This window comes from Copadichromis virginalis, linkage group LG3, assembly GCF_057382275.1.
Source record: "Copadichromis virginalis isolate Kocher_CV1m ecotype Utaka linkage group LG3, C_Virginalis_male_GT1.1, whole genome shotgun sequence".
Taxonomy (NCBI): domain Eukaryota; kingdom Metazoa; phylum Chordata; class Actinopteri; order Cichliformes; family Cichlidae; genus Copadichromis; species Copadichromis virginalis.
In genome coordinates, this window is record NC_140620.1 from 18,599,265 (window position 1) to 18,618,856 (window position 19,592).

The 19,592-nt window shown below is 38.4% G+C and overlaps 2 protein-coding genes across 2 annotated transcripts in view; both read right to left on the reverse strand.

Annotated features, from left to right (window-relative positions):
- LOC146713181 (uncharacterized) overlaps nt 1-19,592 on the reverse strand; it is a 229,722-nt gene that overhangs the window by 122,108 nt on the left and 88,022 nt on the right. The gene's annotated exons all lie outside the window — the stretch shown is intronic.
- LOC146713191 (myelin-oligodendrocyte glycoprotein-like) lies at nt 3,324-9,741 on the reverse strand. The gene is made up of 3 exons (XM_085452459.1): nt 9,587-9,741; nt 7,095-7,437; nt 3,324-5,286 (listed from the first exon to the last, which is right to left on the reverse strand). The coding sequence occupies exons 1-3, from the start codon at nt 9,639-9,641 to the stop codon at nt 5,112-5,114; spliced, it is 573 nt and encodes a 190-aa protein (XP_085308585.1). The 5' UTR covers nt 9,642-9,741; the 3' UTR covers nt 3,324-5,111.

A 19,592-nucleotide genomic window follows, 5' to 3' on the forward strand; every position in this document is an offset into this window, starting at 1 on the left:
CTCTAAATGACCTCCACCTCCTGCCACTGGATGTGGTGAAAGGTGGAGTATTCAGAGGATTACAGTCAAAGTAAATCAGTATGAGGTCAACAACATGGCGAGAAACACTTTGGTGTTTAAAGCGACAGATCTTTGACACTAGGAGGAGAATATAAAGGGACAAATGGTTCACGTGGCTCTACAAAGGCCTTTATATACACTTCATATCCAGTTATAATTTAAAGCAAAATTCTTCTGAGTTAACATCCTGTAGATTTGGGACTAATCCTCTTTCTCCATGGATCCAGTGCTGGTGACTAATCTAGAACTGGTTCTGCGTTCCCATCAGGAAAAGTGTGTTTCTGCTGAGAGGTGGAGTTCACCTCATTGCCAGTAGAGGGCAGCATCAGAGCTCGGTTTGATCACAGCACTGAGCTGCTGGTCCATCTTTATAGAAACTTGCTCCTGAGCACTTCAGTTGTGACTCTCACCTCTGCTGGTCTGAACTTATTGAACCAGCGACGTCTCCAGACTCTCTAACACTGAATGACGTCACAGATGTTTACGACCTCAGCACACACTGCACAGGAACTAAGACTCACGTGTGCAGCTGCTTAAAATGAAAATTATGTGTTGGCGCTATTGATGTGCAGTATTGGTCAAGTTACTTGAAAAAAGTAATCAGTAACTAATTACTGATTACTTCCCCAAAAAGTAATCCCGTTACTTTACTGATTTCTTATTTTCAAAAGTAATTAATTACTTAGTTACTTTTTAAAACACGATTTACAACTGAAGAGGTGATAAAGCGATAGATCTTTCAGCCCAATTCGACTTTTTCTGCATAATCCATCATACAAAATGTAATCAAATGGAAAAGTCTCTTTTTAAAACTTGTTTCATTAGTTTTAATCTTTTAACTTTATGCATCAAGCAAAAATTTAATTTCATGCAACATTGACTGACTGGAAGAAATTAGTTTAACATTTAAACCTATTTTCTGCACATTCCAGCACATTTATTTATTTTTTGTGTTTACACTCAGTCTTTCAAACACAGCAGAAAATAAATAAAGTCAAAGACTCAGCGGTCCTGTTGCTCTATTTTCACCTGTAAAGCAGGAGCAGGGTAGGCGGAGGTTTACGGTCAGTTGAAGAATCCGCGAGTTTCTCTGTGAATTTAGGTCTTTGCGCACTCGGTGCTTGCTTGGAAGTTTAGGGGTTTTTTTCGCTGTAAAAAGAAGTTTTCTTCCCACGCACAACGGACGCTAATGTTTTTGTCACTTTTTATGGAATCAAACTCAAAGTAAGGTCAGTACTTCCAGGCTTTAAATGCTGCACGCTCATACTCTCTCCCACACTTGATACATTATCCATTGTTGATCTGCACACAGCTGTTGCCACGAACGTCGCACTCGCTTACGTCACTGTCATGAGACATTCTCTCAAAAAAAAAATCACAGTTTTAGTAACGCAGTAACGCAGCGTGCTTACAGGAAAATAACGGTAATCTAATTACCGTTTTTGCAATAGTAATCCCTGACTTTACTCGTTACTTGAAAAAAGTAATCGGACAGGTGTAACAGTGTACATAATAAAGCCCCAAGAGTGTTTTTGATATTTATTTCTGACATGTGAAAAACATTTTTTAAAGAATATGTTTCAAAGTTAATTAATTCATGAGAATAAAATCTAATGTTTAATTAAAGCTTCAGTGACAAACTACAGCCAACAGGTGGCAGCACATCTCTCTTCCCCTCATGAGCACAGCCACTTTACCACCATCACTGCTCACTACAAGGCCTGTTTCTGTTTTGCTCCAAGTTTAAAACTCAGGGGGAAGAAACAGATGTTCATGTTCAGGGGCTCTCCTGCATGCACGCACACACACACACACACACACAAACACACACACACACAGTGTCCATAGGTTTAGTTTAATTATTTATTCTGGCCGCATCCTGTTCACAGCACCAGCTGAAACCAAAGAAAGTACAGCAACAATCTGATGATCTGATTCTGGGGGTCGTGCAGTTGTTTATGTGGCTGTTTTTGTCAAACAGGAAACATCCACAGCAAAGAACATTAGTGAAACAGCACAGGAGGAGAAAATGTGCAGCTTCACCCTCTAAATTATTCCTGCTTTAACTCTGGAATGATGATGTCATGAAATTAATTAAATCAAATTTCTGACCAGTAGTGTTTGTGCTGTGCTGAGTCGATTATTCACAGGCTGTCTACAGAGGAGTCTCCTTCTGCCTCATTTCAGTTTCCCGAAGTGAAAAGTCACACTCCACCAGTCCCCACCTTATCATAAATGTTTATCTACAAGTCACTGCACTACACGTCCCCTGAGCTCTGCCTGCGGTTATGACAGAGTTCACGAGCTGCACTCGTGGCTTCTGACTGTTCAAAACAAGGTGACTGACAGTCAGCTGTTTTTCTTTTTATATTATGGAAGCAAAGGGCACCGCGCGAATAGCAGACGCTGAAGATTCACCACTACCAGCATGACTTTATGATGACAGAGAAAATAAATAAATACATGAAACCAGTTCCTGTTGGAAAAAGAAAGATAAAAACAGACCTTAATGGATCCTTTAAAGTCTGGATGTGAGGGAGTGTTGAAGGTGCTGGAAGTCACGATCTTTTGAACGGGACAACTAAGCCGTCATCTCCAGAGGATAGACTCATCTGTGGCACCACGTCTGCAGCTTTCATGAAAAGCTGTTTTGGTAGTTATTATATACAGGACATTATCCCCAAGACATAAAAACCACATGTACAAACCTGACATCAAGTGTTTTCAAAATAATTGCTGACTTTGCCCAAAATAAGGTTTTAAAAAGCTTTGCTAGCTCTGGAAATTAAAAAAAAAAAAAAACAAGAGTTACTGAGTGACAGTTTAAGTCTGGAGGGTTAATATTTACACTGTGTTGTGTTTCTGTAAACAGAGTTTTAATCATGAGAGGAAATAACCCAAGAGGATCTGAAATGAGCTGCAGCCATCCCTGCGACAGCCCAAAAACAGTACCAGTCACTGTTAGAGGAAATACTTTTCTTCTTGACTGTGCTGATTGAACTCGTTTTTTAGTTTGTCAAATGGAAATCTAAACATATTTGAATGCTGGACTTCTACATTAACTAAGAAAGTAATTTTTACAGGAAAGTATTTAGGACAAAACACAGAATTACAGAGTTACTCAGACTTAAATGAAGGAAGAGGAAATACACAGATGTAAACAGGCTCAAGTTAATGACATAATTTCCCCATTTTTACTTCAATCAGAGAAAAAAGGCCCCAGAGGAAATAAGACCAAACAAACAAACCCTTCACTCTGTTACTTGTGATGCGTGAGGCTCTCATTTTATTTCTGTGATCAGATCAACAACAATAAATATCATAAAATTATGTCACAACAAACAAAGGAGAAATATAAAAACATGGTACAGAGAAATGAACACGTTCAAATGCATACATACGAATACATAGAAAATATGTATCATCTCCTAATTTGAGCCACATAACATAAGAAAACATAACAAAAAACAGAGTGAGGCTCCATTTCCCTCCACAGGCTTTCATACCTCGATCTTCCTTCAAATTCCTGATACGACCTCGTGTCCTGCTCACTTTCATTTATTCAGGTTTTAGTTTTGAACATCCGTCCATCTTCTTCCACTTTTATTTTGCTCATTGCACTGTCCCCTTTTGATCTTCAAATATCCTTTGTATGACAGTGGATATTTACAATGGACTCGGCTCATCACTCAGAGTCAGATTGGATCCACAACATTTGTACTGACGGTGGTGTGATCAGTGGTGGGTAACAAAACAAAAAACAACAAGTGAAACATTAACATTGAGTACACTAGTCAAAGACATAAATTCTGAAAAGGCCTGAGAACGGATCGATAAAAATCAGAAACCTCTGGACTGTTTTCAGAGCAGCTGCTGCTTTTAGATCTCAGAGGAAGTCCCTCTCTGACCTCTGCCACAGAGCGCTCTGCAGCCTCACCACACACCTCAAACGTACAAACGACAAACAAATTAGATTTTAAACTAACCGGAACTTCACGACTGAGCAGTGTACTGATGAGTTTCAACACCTTCAGGCAGCACAATAGGCGAGGATGCAGATCAGGAGAAAGGACGAGATCCTGAGGCATCAGGACAGGAAACGAGCCAAACTGTCAGGGCTGAAAGCACCAACTGACTCAGATTGTGTTAAAACGTCTTCAGATTGAAAATCCTCTCTATTCACCAGATTAATGCTCATGTGAAGTCCTGAAAATGAAAAACGCTGAAAGATCAACTGTGTATTTTGCACAGAGGAACAAGAACAAGACGTCATGACAGAAGTCTAAAAACAGCCACGCCCGAGGTGGAGATCTGAACTTGAGATCAGCTGAGTTTAAATAAGGTTTCTGATATTTACAGATCCAACTCAGAACTTTCCACAACTCATATAATAACACAATAAAACCATTATGATAATGGTTTTATATTTTATTAAATAAATATCATGGGTATACTATAATCACATATTAGATTACATTGAGTCATTATTTCTAATGGGGGCGATGGACAGAAAGCAGGAAGGTGGCTGATTGGCTGCAGTTGCCACAAACAGAAATAAATCAAGTGTTTAAAAGTGCAAAATAAAAACTTAAAGTTAATAAAGTGCTTAACTCACTGAGAGAACTTGCAAACCGTGCTACTGTGGCCCCATCTTAATGCCCCGTCTAATCAGAGCTTACATAAACTGATCTACTCTACGTCTGTCTCCTCCACCTCTCTACCTGCTAAAAGCTCCACTACGCTCACCTGCTGTTCTCACGGTAAAATCAAGCTCTGCAGAAAAATGCACAGAATAAAGTTAAACTTAAAAGAAAAAAGGAGAAAAATAAACAGATTTAAAGTTTATAAAAAGCTTGTTGCAGCCACAGTATTGATGTAATGTTACTTTTAATGGTTGTTGGGAGAAAATGACTCCCGAATGTGACTCAAGATCAGAGGAGCGGTGCATCGAACCCTTGTTTCTGTGAGTTGAGTGCTGGCAACAGACGCTCTGTTTATGCTGTCTGCTCGCTAAATAACAATGCTTCACACATCGTCTCAAACATTTCAGATCAACTCTTTAACATTTCAGGTGGATGTTCATAAGAGTTGCCGCGTGTTGATGGTTTCCATTTTCGGATGAAAAATACTGCAACACAAACGCCAACAATAAGACAACTTACAACTGCAACAATAATGATAATTAAATCATGCTGGTCCTTGTTTTCTACAGTCGGATCTCCTGAAGAGAAAAACAAAAACAAAACAGGTGAGAGGCCTGAGATATGCTGACAGCATTTCTTTTACACTGAAATACGCAGTTAGCAGAGGTCATAACGTCCAACAGTGACGTAACTGTCAGAAAAGTAATAAAAGTATCGGCAGGCGCTTGGATCATAAACACTGAGCACATCACTGTGCTCAGTGTTTCAGAAACCAACGCTTTTATTTTTTCTCTCAAACACTTGCATGTGTATTAGGTAAAGTACCTTTCAAAAAAAAACCCTAACAGCAAGCAACAGAACGAAATATAAACTTAAATATAAATATATACTTCTAAATACTTCAGTTTTCAGGCCCCTCTTCTGTGGAACCAGCTTCCAGTATCTCTACTTTTAAGATTAGACTTAAAACTTTCCTTTTTTCTAAAGCATATAGTTAGGGCTGGACCAGGTGACCCTGAATCCTCCCTTAGTTATGCTGCAATAGATGTAGGCTGCCGGGGGATTCCCATGATGCATTGAGTTTTTCCTTTCCAGTCACCTTTCTCACTCACTATGTTTTAATAGACCTCTCTGCATTGAATCATATCTGTTATTAACCTCTGTCTCTCTTCCACAGCATGTCTTTATCCTGTCTTCCTTCTCTCACCCCAACCGGTCGCAGCAGATGGCCCCGCCCCTCCCTGAGCCTGGTTCTGCCGGAGGTTTCTTCCTGTTAAAAGGGCGTTTTTCCTTCCCACTGTCGCCAAAGTGCTTGCTCATAGGGGGGTCATATGATTGTTGGGTTTTTCTCTGTATCTATGAAGCGCCTTGAGGCGACTTTTGTTGTGATTTGGCGCTATATAAATAAAATTGAATTGAATTGAAATACATTTTCCTCACAGAAAGACAAAAAGCAGGGGCGCACCCAAAGAGCAGAGTGCAGGGTGACACTGCACCACATGAAATCTGAAACTTTAGTTCATTATTTTACACTTTTAGTTGTAAGTCTACTGATATATATTGCTGGATTAATATAGATAAAACCACCGAGCAGCATAACTGAATAAAATTTCCATTTTATACATTAAAAGGATGCACATATTAATGCTACAACAACTATGATCCAGTCATATCATGCATATTTTTCTGCATTATAATTTACTCTGCCATAGGCACTCTACAACATCAAACTCAGTTTAAACAGTTCTCATGTCCGACATCTGTGCCAGCCTCAGAGCCTCTGGCTATCAGCTCTTTGCCTTTTTCTCGGTTCACTGCGCCACCACCTTCAAAACTCTAAGACAGTCAAAGAAGTAAAATGCACTCGGCTGGTATAATCACACACAGGAAAATGAGCAATAACAGATGTCTGAATGAAAATAAAACGGGGCCAATAAACAACTACATCAGATCAGATTTATCACCACTCACACGCCACTGCAGGAAGCATCAGCATATGTCACGTAACACAAGTAGAAAGATCATGTTAACTGCAGACTGCAGTGATCTTTCATAAACCACGTCAAGTTCGTGGAAAGTAGACCAAAAAAGATAAATAAATCCTCTGCAGTGGCAAAAGTTGGGACTTTTTGTGTCTCTTTTTCCTTTTCTTTTGTTTTTGAAATCAAATGGTGGAAAATAACAAGCATGGTCTTCTGTTTTTACCACGCATGGACAGACAATGCTTCCCTCAGAGAACATCTGTGGGGGTGCAAAAAGCCAGCGTCACAGTTCACAGACACAAAAAGCTCTTTTGTGCTTAGCAGTGCAGCGAGGGCTGCACTTTGCCTCCACATGTCCCTACAAGTCAGAAGAAGAATAAGTAGTAAGGTGGACCTCTCAACTCACCAGTCTATGACTGTGAGGTCGATGGACTGCCTGGACTCATTTTGGACTCTCTGACCGCTGCTGAGATCACTGGTTATAATCCGACACTCATATGTTCCTGTATCGTTGACGTTGACGTTCTTCAGAATCACAGAAACGTCTCCGTTTTTCATAGACGGGTCTGCCAGCTCCACTCGGCCTTTAAAACGCTCGTGCTGGTAGCTTTCATATGAGCGCCGGTTTCGGTAGAAGAAGACGTATCCGTCTGACTTAATCTCAGGTATGCTCCACTCTAACAGGGTGATATTTACACCACTGGGATCCTGACAGTGAAGAGTGACATCTTGTCTAGGCCTCACTTTTATCTCTGTGTGACCAAAGACAAAAAGAACAAACATTGATAAGATGTTGCGATCCATTTCTTTACGACATATTGTGTAGAAATGCTGGTGTAACTCCTCCTGTACAGTTCTTTTTTTTTCAGTAGACGAGCATATCTAGAGACATCTGACAGAAACTATTTGGATCGAGGAAGTCTTAAAAAAACATCAGTGGATTAATCAAAGTAATGGATTCCTGCAGCTCGACATATTTCTAAAACAAGGCCAGGGACCAAAGAGAAATCTGCTTTTTTTTTTTTTTAAATTTCCTCTTGATGATGCACTTTCACACACAGTGACAAATGTCCTTGATAGATGTAGGCCAGAGGCTGTTATGGGCCTACTTTTCTTTTGCTTGTTGGGGAAAGCGTCCTCCATAAATGCGCATGCGTCACCTGCTCGTGTGAATGCACAAGAAGAGAAAAGAATAAAAGCAAACTCATCCTCCTCAGTGGTTATTAACCTACCCATGTGTTCATTTACAGAAAAGAGGCAGCAAAAGCTACCGACTTAGATTACAGCACTCGATGTTTGTTTGTGTCTGTCTGGGTTATTTAAGATCACCTCAAGGGATCAAAAACTTTCTTGAAATCTTGAAATGCCTTGAGTAACAAGCTCTTCTCTAGGAAAACCAGACTTTCATCATACGGTACAAAGTGTTATGGATCAGACTTTGTGGCTATTTTAAAAGAATATTTCCTTAAAATAGCACATTAATTTCCTCATGCTGTTCTGAATCGCTAAACTCTGTTGACTGTTACCACATGTGTAGCTAAGAACCCACAATGACACAGATTTGTAAATAAGAATAAAATAGAATAGAATAGACCTTTATTCTCATTGTACATGTACATTGAAATTGTGGGTGTGCCATGCCAACTGGGCAAGTATAAAGTGTAAATAGTGAGAGTGCAGGATCAAATAACAAACATGAGGAGTGTGTACAAAGCAAGAGAAAGGTCACGGATTAGCGAACAGGTTGTGAAGTCTCTTTTATTTCACGTGGCACACTCAGTTCCTTTACAGGAAAATGAGGATTGGTAGAGCCTAAATTAAGAGTTTCCTTTTCTTTGCTTCCTTCCAACTTAATGGTTTCATTTCTACCACTGCAGAAAACAAAAGTACAATATTGTGGACCTGACAGATTACTTGCACATATGCTGATGTTACACTTGTATGAACAAACTATAAACCTATGTCTGGGAGCTATGACGCCAAATGCAATAAGATGTGATAGAGTTGTAACACATGAGGTCATTTTCTGGGTTCATAAAGAAATGTCTGCAATTACACCAGTAAACTTTTGATATGTTATAAAAAAATTCATAGTGACATCATACCTATAACATAGTGCACGCAACATACTGGGGAAAACAAAGGGGAGGAAAAAATTCTGATAACTGCATATTTCTTGTGTAGCTGATGTATCAGTAATCTAAATATGTTGACAATCTGACAACTTAAAACTACTGTGTCGTGTTTATGCACACTGACTGTGTGCAAGTACAACGCAAGAAGTATGTCCTGAGAAAGGTTTAATCCCTGAGAGGGAGACAAAAAACTCCCAAAAACAAACACGACAAGATCAGCAAGATGCGACTTGACTAATTATAGTATCTTATCATAAGCATCTACCGACAGACACGCTAGTTAAACAGAAGAATGAAGCCAGCCCTTGTGACTTAGAGAAGATGTGGCAAGTTTTTAAATGAGATTAAATCCACATACTCAACTCTGCTGCTCTGTGTAGTTCAGCAGTTTTGTTAATGTAATTTTTCCAGTCTTTTCTTTTCTTTCAGTTCCAGTAAGATAGCGGTGGGGGAACTCCAGACAAGATTAAAGACCTGGCAAATAACAATTTCTGTCTCCAGCTCCGGAGATTTCCTCCGCCTGTATACTCCCACGAGAGCACTGGGATCAGTTGTTCTTGGTGAAATCATAGGTTACGGCTAAAGACCAGAGGTCCTCTGGAACAATCTCCCCCAAGCTATTCGCACGTCCCGTCCTGCTGCAAACACGCTGCTATTGATGTTTACATTTAAACAGCTGTTAAAACGTGCTCTAAAAAATTGTGAGTCACAGCATTTGTCAGACTGCCAGCAGTTTTTTTTTTAAATTTTATTTTTAGCTACTCACCTTCTAATGCCACAGTCTCAAAAGTCAGAAGAAGAAGAAGAAGGATGTGAGACATTTCTGTTGAATAACTCACAACTGACCCTCCTGAAGCTGCTGGAAACTCGATTTGTGTAAATCTGGTGTCGTGCCAAAAGCAGTCTGAGGCAAGGGGCAGTCTGCTGCGTTCAGGGACACACCCACCTGAACTACATCAGCCGTCACAGCGTGCTTTTAACTCTGAAGCTGCATTCAATGTTTCTCTCTCCTGTTTTTGTTGTTTTTGTAGGAGAAAGCGCAAAGTGAACACGGGAAAGTGCCTCGAGCCCACATTCATGACACCCTAAAATGATCCTTATTTAGGTTTTGTATTGTTTAATTGTTTTTTTTAAATTTATTATTCCACTGTAGATGCTGTAGAAATAATATCTGCTTTCCGTCTGTGTATTTTTGTAAATATCTTGTGTAATGACAATGAACCTTATTGAATCTTCAGTGTGAATCAGTAACCAGCATCAACATTTAGACAACAAAGTTAACTTAGCATGGTTCAAACAGAGCTCACTGGCTGCCCTCTAGTGTTCGCCAGCGGTCACTGCAGGTTTAATTCTTACTCGGACGGAAGTGACGGACAAGGTAAGCGACTCATGTTGACGCCGGAGATTTTGGCGGAAAATTAAAGCGAATGGTAGTTTAGAATTGAACAAATTCCTTTAAGCTTCAGTATTACCAAATACACTTATCAATTGTCTTTTTTTATTTTAATTGTGTGTCTTTAATTATTACCTAAACATTTCTATGTGCTACAAAATAGACATAATTGTAAATGTGCTGAGGTGAAACTATACTTTCAATAATATTACCACTACAGACGGTGGTTAACAGGCTGATTAAATTAATCTATGCTGATCAGCTAGCTAAAAGTCTTTACTTTAGCAGCCCAAATCAGAGGCTAACATTAGCATTTGTTAGCGTCAGCTAGGAAACTAGGGTTAGTGTAACTTTGCCTGAAACTCTTTAAAGAGTAAAGTAGAGCTAAGTGTGGCTCAATTTTGAATACAGTTTGGTGCCATTTACAATTAAGAAATACAGATAGTTTCTCTCTTTACTCTTAAAGTTAACAAATATGTTTTTTATATTTATCAACCTAAAGAAAATAAACATTTAGTCTGACTTGATGTTACAATTAAAAAAGTGTTTGTGTTTTTATCTGAAGAGTAAATATCTGGTTTCAACTGTATATTTGATGATGTTGGTGTTTGGCTTGATTGTCAGCACAGAGAGGGAGAGAGAGGGAGAGAGAGCAGGTGAGACACACATGTTAGTCAAATGGTTGTTTACCAAAAGTAATCATATCATAGGTACTCATGTATCTCGTACCTAGTGTTTCTTTTTAGGTTTGTTATTTTTCAAATTCTATATTTATTAAGTTATGCAGGCTTGTTTGCACAACAAGGCTAAATAATTATATAAACTTTTCTCAATCTAAATAGTGGACTTTGGTAGAATTAAAAAAAAATAAGTGTAGTGCAGGTCTATGATGATTTTTAGTGCTACTATCATCTAGTTCTGATTCTGGTTCTGTTTTGGTTAAATCCTAAATAGTCCTGATTTTGAACTGTTGTAGTCCTGTTTTAATTCTGGATCAGTTCTGGGTCTGGTTGAATTGGGGTTTAGTCCCTGTGTCTTGATGCAGCCCTGATTTTGTTCTGCCTTGCTGCTTAATTAAAAAACTAGTTTAAGGTGTTCTGCACATGTGATATATATTTTTCCCTATATGAAGTCATTCTTTTTTGAACAAAACTCAAAACAGAGCCAATTAATCTTTCAGTCATTTCTAACACCCCCCCCCCCCCAAATCCTTCTGGCTTGTACAGGGAGGAGAGGGGAGAGACGGACAGCAGGCGGCACCAAATAACCAGCTCTGCTTGCTGCTGCTGCTGTGCTGAAGTCTCACACACAATCTGTCGAAAGGGGAGGGGAGCTGGCTGCTTCCACAGGGCACATTTCATTCATAATATTGTCGATCCGAGCCAATTATGTATTAATTATTTTTCTAAAAACATAAACACTGATCAGAAAATGACAGTCAGCACTTCTCACTTCATTTGTGGGACTTGTGGGCCTCAGGCTTTAAATGCAGTAATATGTAGGCCTGCTGCTGCCTCTCTCTTACTAGGTCAGTTAATATCAGCAGATATATATATATATATATATATATATATATATATATATATATATATATATTAGCAGTGAAGTTGACTAAAGTGCTTTCCAATAATAAACAGAGATAACAGTTAAAAGCCATACATTAAGCAGAGAAATAAATAAATATAAAATAAATACACAAATGAAAAAGAAGATAAAAATTTAATATTAAAGCATAAATAAAATAGACAAAATCTACAATGAATAAAATTAACAAAATAAAAAGATTAAGAGTGACCAACAGCTGACTAAAACTGACTACAAACTGACTCTGGTACTACTCCTAAAAAGCCTTTGAAAAAAAGTGTGTTTTTAAAAGTGATTTAAACATTTCAAGTGTTGGGGCCAGTGTAATATGGAGGGGCAGTTTATTCCATAATTTGGGGGCCACAACAGCAAAAGCTTGGTCCCCCAGTTGTTTCAGTCTAAACAAGGGGACAGCAAGGGGTGACTGGTCAGTTGATCTAAGCGACCTTTGTGGAGTGTACAGGTGTAGAAGGTCTGACAGGTAAATAGGAGCCAGGCCATTTAAAACGTTAAAAGCAAACAATAAAATTTTTAAATGAATTCTAAAACGGACAGGCAACAGGTGTAAAGAGGCAAGAACAGGGGTAATGTGCTCACGTTTGCGTAACCCTGTGAATAGGCGAGCAGCAGCATTCTGGACCATTTGCAAGTGTGATAGTGAAGCCTGATCAATACCAATATAAAGTCCATTACAATAATCAAGGCGAGTGGTCACAAATGCGTGTGAGACTCTCTCCAAGTCACAAAAAGAAATAAAAGGTTTTACTTAGAGCTGCCTCAGCTGAAAAAACTATTTCTCACCACTGTATTTATCTGTTCGTCCATTTTAAGAGCAACACAGAGATTCATATGTTACTATGTATTAATATATCACTGATGGGACATGAGGCCTGCTGAAGGCAGTCAAACTGAGGCCAGACTCAAGGTGATGAAAACCATCACTTGTTGAGCAAACTGAAGCTCTTCTGCTGCCACCTACTGGCTCTTATTCATCTGTGACTTTTTACACAGTGCATACACTCACTGGCCACAATTTTAGACACACCTGCTAGGTCTGCTATGTGAATCTCACAGAGAACATTGTGCAGTGCATGAACTGTTATTTGTTCTTCATTATTAAAATGAATGTTAGAAATAAACAGCAGCTTTTTTGTGACACTCTGCTCTAAATACGGAGTATGAACTGTACAACATGATGGGATTCCTCCATCCTTTACACCAGTTTACTGTCCTGTCAGATTCTTAGTTCAGCCAAGAGCTGCACACTCGTTTTATTGTCTGCGCCTGACCTCAGTTATTGGAGAGCTTCAGTGCCGCTCGACAGCAGAGTAAGACCATTTTTAGAAAGTGGTTGGTTAATTTTTGTTGTCTGTAGATGTTACAGCAATGTAGCTATTTAAACTATTTGTTTTGAATTTAGCAGTTACTGATTCTTTTTAATTAAAGCAACTGGAAATACTTGTTTTTGTGTAGTTTATAGACACACGTGGGTTCATCTACAGACACATTTGGGTTAAAATAAAGATTATTCATAGTCATTTCTACAATAATAAACACGTTGAACCTACAAGAGCAGAAAATATTAATCAATTGCCCAAAGTTTGAGCATTTTCCACGTAAAATCCACAATTTAAAAAACACTGAAACTCAAACCTTGACAGGACCATCATACAAACACAGAGGAGAGTGTAAATCATGACAGAAACCATGAACAGGAGCAGGTTTCACACACACCAGATTCAAACAGGATAAAAGTCAAACACAACACTGGTGCAGTTATTTTTAGCAATATGCTTGCAGTATATTTTATGAAGTTTAGCTGCTACTTCTGATACTACATCTTTGGAATTCTGCTTCATGGCTCATTACTTAACGTAAAACTAAAGGTCACAGAGGAGTTGATCGAAAATTCTCATAAATAGAAAATCTGTTCAAACATGTAATACTGATTGTTTTTTTATTGTATTCAAGTGATTATAGAAAGACTAATAAAACAAGTATTATTGATGTACACAATTCATTGTATGCCTAATTGAATTTTATATTATCATTATTATTTTATTGTTTCCTTTACAAAACATGTTACACAAAAATTACACGGAATCACAGGACACTTGCGGTCTAACAATGACATTGTGTCCTGATGTACTCGTTGATGTTCTTGTCCCATCCTGGACTGTGGTACTGACACTCACTAGTCCCAGGCCTCTTTTCTTTTGCTTAGCATGCAGCCTCAGGGTGCTGGACTTGGGGTGAAACCCTCCATGCATGGTCAGTAGTGATGGGAATTCCAGCTCTTTTAAGAGAACCGGCTCCCAAGTGGCCCTTCAGGTTGTTTTGTTGCTTTAATTAATTTATTATCAACAACAATATAAAATTATGCACAAAATGAACTACTTAATGAATTACATCTGTGTTGTGGCTTCTGTGCCTTTCTGTCCCACGTCTCAGGTCTCTATGTTCTGTCTCCGCAGTCTGATAAGTTTACATGTCTGGAGTTCAGTCCATGTGTTTCCTGTTTTACTTTGAAGGTCTGTGTTTCATGTCACTGCATTCAGTTTTGCTTTCCCCTATCTTGTTATGCCCAATTAATCCCAGCCATGTCTCCCTCCGGTTTCCTGTTCCCTGATCACTCCCTCTGTGTATATAAACTCTGTGTTTTCTTCTGTTGTCTGTCGTGCTGTCTGCTCATAATGTGTGTTTTCCTCTGTGCTCAGTGGTCCTAGGTTTCTAGTTTTTTGTTTGTTTGTTTTGCAAGTGTAATGTTTATTGAGTTTTTTCCTTGCAACTGCAATAAAGCAGCCTCTTTGAGTTTACTTCCTCGTCTGAGCGTCCTGCATTTTGGGTCCTACTTCCTGCCTGCCACAGTGGAACATGCCACAATGCAGAGCTGGAATGGGACAAAAACAAATCGACCTGGCCATTTTGACTAGAGACCGGCCCACCAGGTATTATAGGAAAAGCCATGAAGTCTTTGAAAACAAACGCTGTTGTGAAAGTGATGTGCACTGTCTTATTGATATATATGTATCAATCCAATAAAATGAAACCTTGCATTTAAATCTATTTTCCTTTTTATTCTGACTCACAGTAAAATAGCGGCAGAATGGTGGCACAGTGACAGTCCCGAGTTTGATTCCACCACCTGGCTGGGGTCTTTCTGTGTGGAGTTTGCATGTTCTCCTTGTAAATGGTAAATGGACTGGTTCTTATATAGCGCTTTTCTACTCTTCTGAGCACTCAAAGCGCTTTACACAACTTGTGCATTCACTCATTCACACCCATTCGCACAAGCACATTTTTGTAAGTGCTTTCTAAGTAACATTCACACACATTCATACATACTTGTGTTTGTGTGGGTTTTCTCACTTTGGCTTCCTCCCACAGTCCAAAGACATGCAGTTAGAGGCATTATGTTAATTGGTCACTCTAAATTACCCACACATGTGAGGTTGTGTGTCTCTGTGTTAACCCTGTGACAGATTGGCAACCTGTTCAGGGTGTACCCCACCTCTCACCCTGTGGTAACTAGTTAGGCTCCAGCCCCCCATGTCCCTGACAAGGGTAAGTGGAAGAAGATGGACTGAAGACTTAGGAGATCTTCTTAAATCTAAATATCACATATCCTGTGTCCCAACCTGTACCTTTATCTCTGAAAGCTGAGTGAGGTCAGTTTTCCGTCACAGCTGGGTCAGTGCACCATGAATAATCAGGCTGGCTGTGAATCATCTCTACAAAAGTCTGTGTATCTCTATAAAAGTCTGTGTATCTCTATAAAAGTCTGTGTCGAGGACACATGCTGATGATGTTTACAACAATCAGCATGTGCTGTCAACCTCTCTCAGATTTAGAGGTTGACAGTGAATCTCTTGTAGTTTCAGTGCTCAGCAGCTCAGAGAAAAGATGTGACTGAAACCAAAACCTAGAGCCTCTGAAAGGATCAGAAAACGAGGAGGAAACTTCAGTCTGTTCAGGCAGTCTGCTACTGACTATGAAATAGATTTTTTAAAGTCACTGACTTAAACACACTTTGTTATGAACAGTAAAAAAAGAACATTTTCAGGATTCATGACATTTACTGAAGACCCCATCCATAGTCCACTGAGTGCCACCATGAGGTCAAAATGAAACATAGCTGCAGTAGGTCTGATTAAAAAGGAGCTTCTGCACAGTTTTTAGGTTTAAAAAGATTTAAAAAGTAAAGTTTGTTTTGAAATCTGATCTTTTTAATGTTACTGAGAAATATTTAGGAAAAAGCAGCAGGTGATAAACTGGACACCCTCAGACTGATAAAATATAAAAAGATGAGTATTACATATTTTACATTTACTAGACACTTTATTAGGTACACCATGTCTGTCTGACCCTCTTTTTTCTGTGAGAACTACTCTAATCCATCATGGGACTGATCCAGTAAGGTGATGGAAACATCCATCCATCCCCTTCACTTATCCTTTTCAGGGTAAGGGGGGTCGCCAGTCTGTCGCAGGGCTAACACACAGAGACAGACAACCAATGTTTCCAATTAACCTATCCCCACTAAGTGCATGTCTTTGGGAGGAAGCCAGAGTACCTGATTATGGAAGCATTCCTAAGAATTTTGTTGTCAGAATTGTTAGAGCGCCCTCTAGTTGAAGATAGCTTGCTATGACACTGGCTTTAAATCAATATGATAAAAATAAATTCTCTTTACAGCATGAATAACAGACGAGCTGCAGAAATGTATTAAGCAAAAGTGTAAACACCAGCTCATTTATTTCTTTATTTGTGTGGACAGAGAGTCGTGATGAGGATCACAGTGAAGCTGAGATATGATGGTAATGAACTTCCTTAAAACTATGTTTTATTTTTTGTTTTTTAATTATTATTATTTTTTATTTAATTTATGTTACACAAAGCTTCCATATGTCACTGTTGTAGTGGGACATTAATCAGCAGGACACCATTTGTGAGTCATATATGTGGGGATTCACACTCAGAGATGCGACACATTCCCCCTTTAAAGTCTTTGTTTAGATTTGGTGTATGTTGCTTTACTAAGTATTAACTCATAAGTGTAAAAGTCCCCAAAACACATTTGATTACTTTAAATAAGAAAAATAGTGATCTAAAGAGTCCGTTATTTTTATCTGATTCTTTTTTTATACCATACAGTCATATAGATCACCCATGTTTTTTGTGCTAAATAGGGATGGAACATGGGTATATTATATATATTATATGTAATAGGGATAGAACACCTGTTTTTGTTCACTGATTTTGGGTATATTGTAATTTTTAAGGTTGCAAATTGTACTTTCAGACATTTTGGAATTTTTTTTTTATGAATATGTGTTTTGTAAATGATTTATCTTACTGGGAATTTGAATATTAAAACTCATTGTCCGTCTAGTTCATTTGTGAGTATACTTCTCCTCATTGTTTCAGTGGCTGTTTAGGGAAAACACGTCACTGTTTTAGTGTTTGTATATATTGTAAGCAAGACTTGCATAGACTCCACACTGGGGTGGAAGAGAGGCATGTTTGTGTCTACTTATATTGCCTTTTAGAAAACAGAGCCAGTTTATTAACCAACCGACACAATGCAGTCTATCAGTTTATATCTGATTCATCAGTATCATGTTTGTCTGACAACATTAAAAAAGCTTCAGAACAAAATTTACAGAGGTCAGAATCACTGGATTATCCAGAAAAACAAAACATGCAGTTAGTCAGTTGTAAACATCAGAGTCTAGCAATTGCTCGCTGCTCTCACACTGTGACTGTCACTACTGATTCTATGGCGCAAACAGGATAACAGATGGCTGTAGCTTCAAGCTTTGGTAAGGGAAGCCTTACACCTGCTTTATTTTTAATGACCAGCGGTGGGCGGTTCACAGTTTCATATAAGTCTTTGTTTGTGATTTGTGACAATGTAAATGAAAACATAAAGTTCATCTTCCACATCGTGATATTCTAAGAGGCATATATGAGGATTATGGAGGGTGAAGAATGCTTTTAAATATCATATAACAATTTCCTTGGTAGAAAACTGTGCAGACTGTCATGAATGTGCATTACGTAAATGCTTTTTTAAACACAGAAAACCTTCACCAAAAGTCTTTGTTTCATACTTTACATAAAGCATGGTTGCTGAGGCAACAGTAAAATTAGACTGCGATGGAAAGGAGAAGTTTGAAATGACATTTGCCTTCACATTTGAAATTCAAACTAGCTTTATCGAGTGCAGGATCAGGTGATGGTTTAATGGAGTGGCCGTGCCACGCAATGTGGAAACTTCTGCAAACACACCCTGTTCATTTCTGTTTCCTCTCTGAAAGTTAAAACCATCATTACCATTCTGCATCTTTTTATTGCAAAACCACAGTTATGTGCTTGCTCTTACTATTTAGAGTTAGAGAAACAGCCATGCTATATTTTGAATCATCCTTCATCAAATCAGTGAGCACATTATTAACAGCTATCTATGACCAGGGGATTAGATTTACAAAAAGGAATTGTTGAGATAATGGGTAGAGAAATGCTACCTATACAACTGAGATTTAAACAGTATTTTATGAGAAAGGTGACTTACAGTAAATGAGATGGGAGAAAATTAAAGTGGTTTTAGCAGTTCCACATTATTGAGTGCCAGTGAAGTTCAGGTTTGAGTGATTTTTCTTAAATAAGACTAAATGAGACCCACAAATGATGGAGTTCTGTGCCAGATGGCCTCCACAGTCACCTGATCTACATCTAAGCAAAATGGTTTGGGATGAGATCAAATCAAATCAAATCACTTTTATTGTCACATCACATGTGCAGGCACACTGGCACAGCACATGCGAGTGAAATTCTTGTGTGCGAGCCCCACAAGCAACAGAGATGTGCAAAACACAACAACACAAACGAGCAAAATACAAGAATGGCTAATCTGAAACTAATAAATATATGTACAATATATAATAGTGTATGCATTTCTGGATGTGTATACTAAATGTTTTTCTACGTGTGTGTGTGTGTGTGTGTGTGTGTGTGTGTGTGTGTGTGTGTGTGTGTGTGTGTGTGTGTGTGTGTGTGTATACACATTTTTACAAATTAAATAGTAAAAAATAATAAAATAAAATATATAAAAAGATGGACCCCAGAGTGAAGATAAAGGGCCAACAAGTGCTCAGCATCTCTAGGAAAGCATCTCTTTCAGGTGATTATATCATGAAGCTCATCGAGAGAATGCCAAGAGTGGGCGAAGCAGTAATCAAAGCAAAGGGTGGCTATTTTGAAGAATCTAAAATAATAATAATAATAAAATATGTTTTGAATTCTTTCACACTTTTTTGTTTACTACATGATTCCATATTTGTTTATTCATAGTTTTGATGCCTTCAATGAGAATCTACTATGTAAATAGTCATAAAAATAAATAAAAAATGTGAAATGAGAAGCTGATTCCAAACTTTTGACTGGTGGTGCATGAGTCGGAAAATCCTTCATTTCCTTGCAGTACACATAGAGGTTTGTATTTTCTTCACTTCTCTTCAGCTTCTGCTCTCTCTTCTAATTTCACTGATCCAATGGGAAGGATTTCTAACATCTATTTTGAGGGGTCATATTATCAAGAGACTGTCATGGCATGGACAAATAAGAGAAATGGCTGGAAATTTAGCTGCTAAGTTAAGTTAAAGATGCAAGAGTGATTCTTGTGTAGTCAGATAGATTACTACACATACAGAGAGAGTTTAGGATAGGGTACGAGTAAAAACAAGGTCCAGGGTATCCCAGACATCATCAGAAGAACAATTAACATGTTGCCCTA

What these genes read in the sequence shown, in the direction of transcription:
- LOC146713191 (XM_085452459.1), bottom strand. Translation starts at nt 9,641, where the DNA reads ATGTCTCACATCCTTCTTCTTCTTCTTCTGACTTTTGAGACTGTGGCA. An exon ending in TGAGACTGTGGCATTAGAAG is followed by an intron (nt 7,438 to 9,586) that starts GTGAGTAGCTAA and finishes TTGGTCACACAG; the next exon opens with AGATAAAAGTGAGGCCTAGA. An exon ending in ATCGACCTCACAGTCATAGA is followed by an intron (nt 5,287 to 7,094) that starts CTGGTGAGTTGA and finishes TTTGTTTTTCTC; the next exon opens with TTCAGGAGATCCGACTGTAG.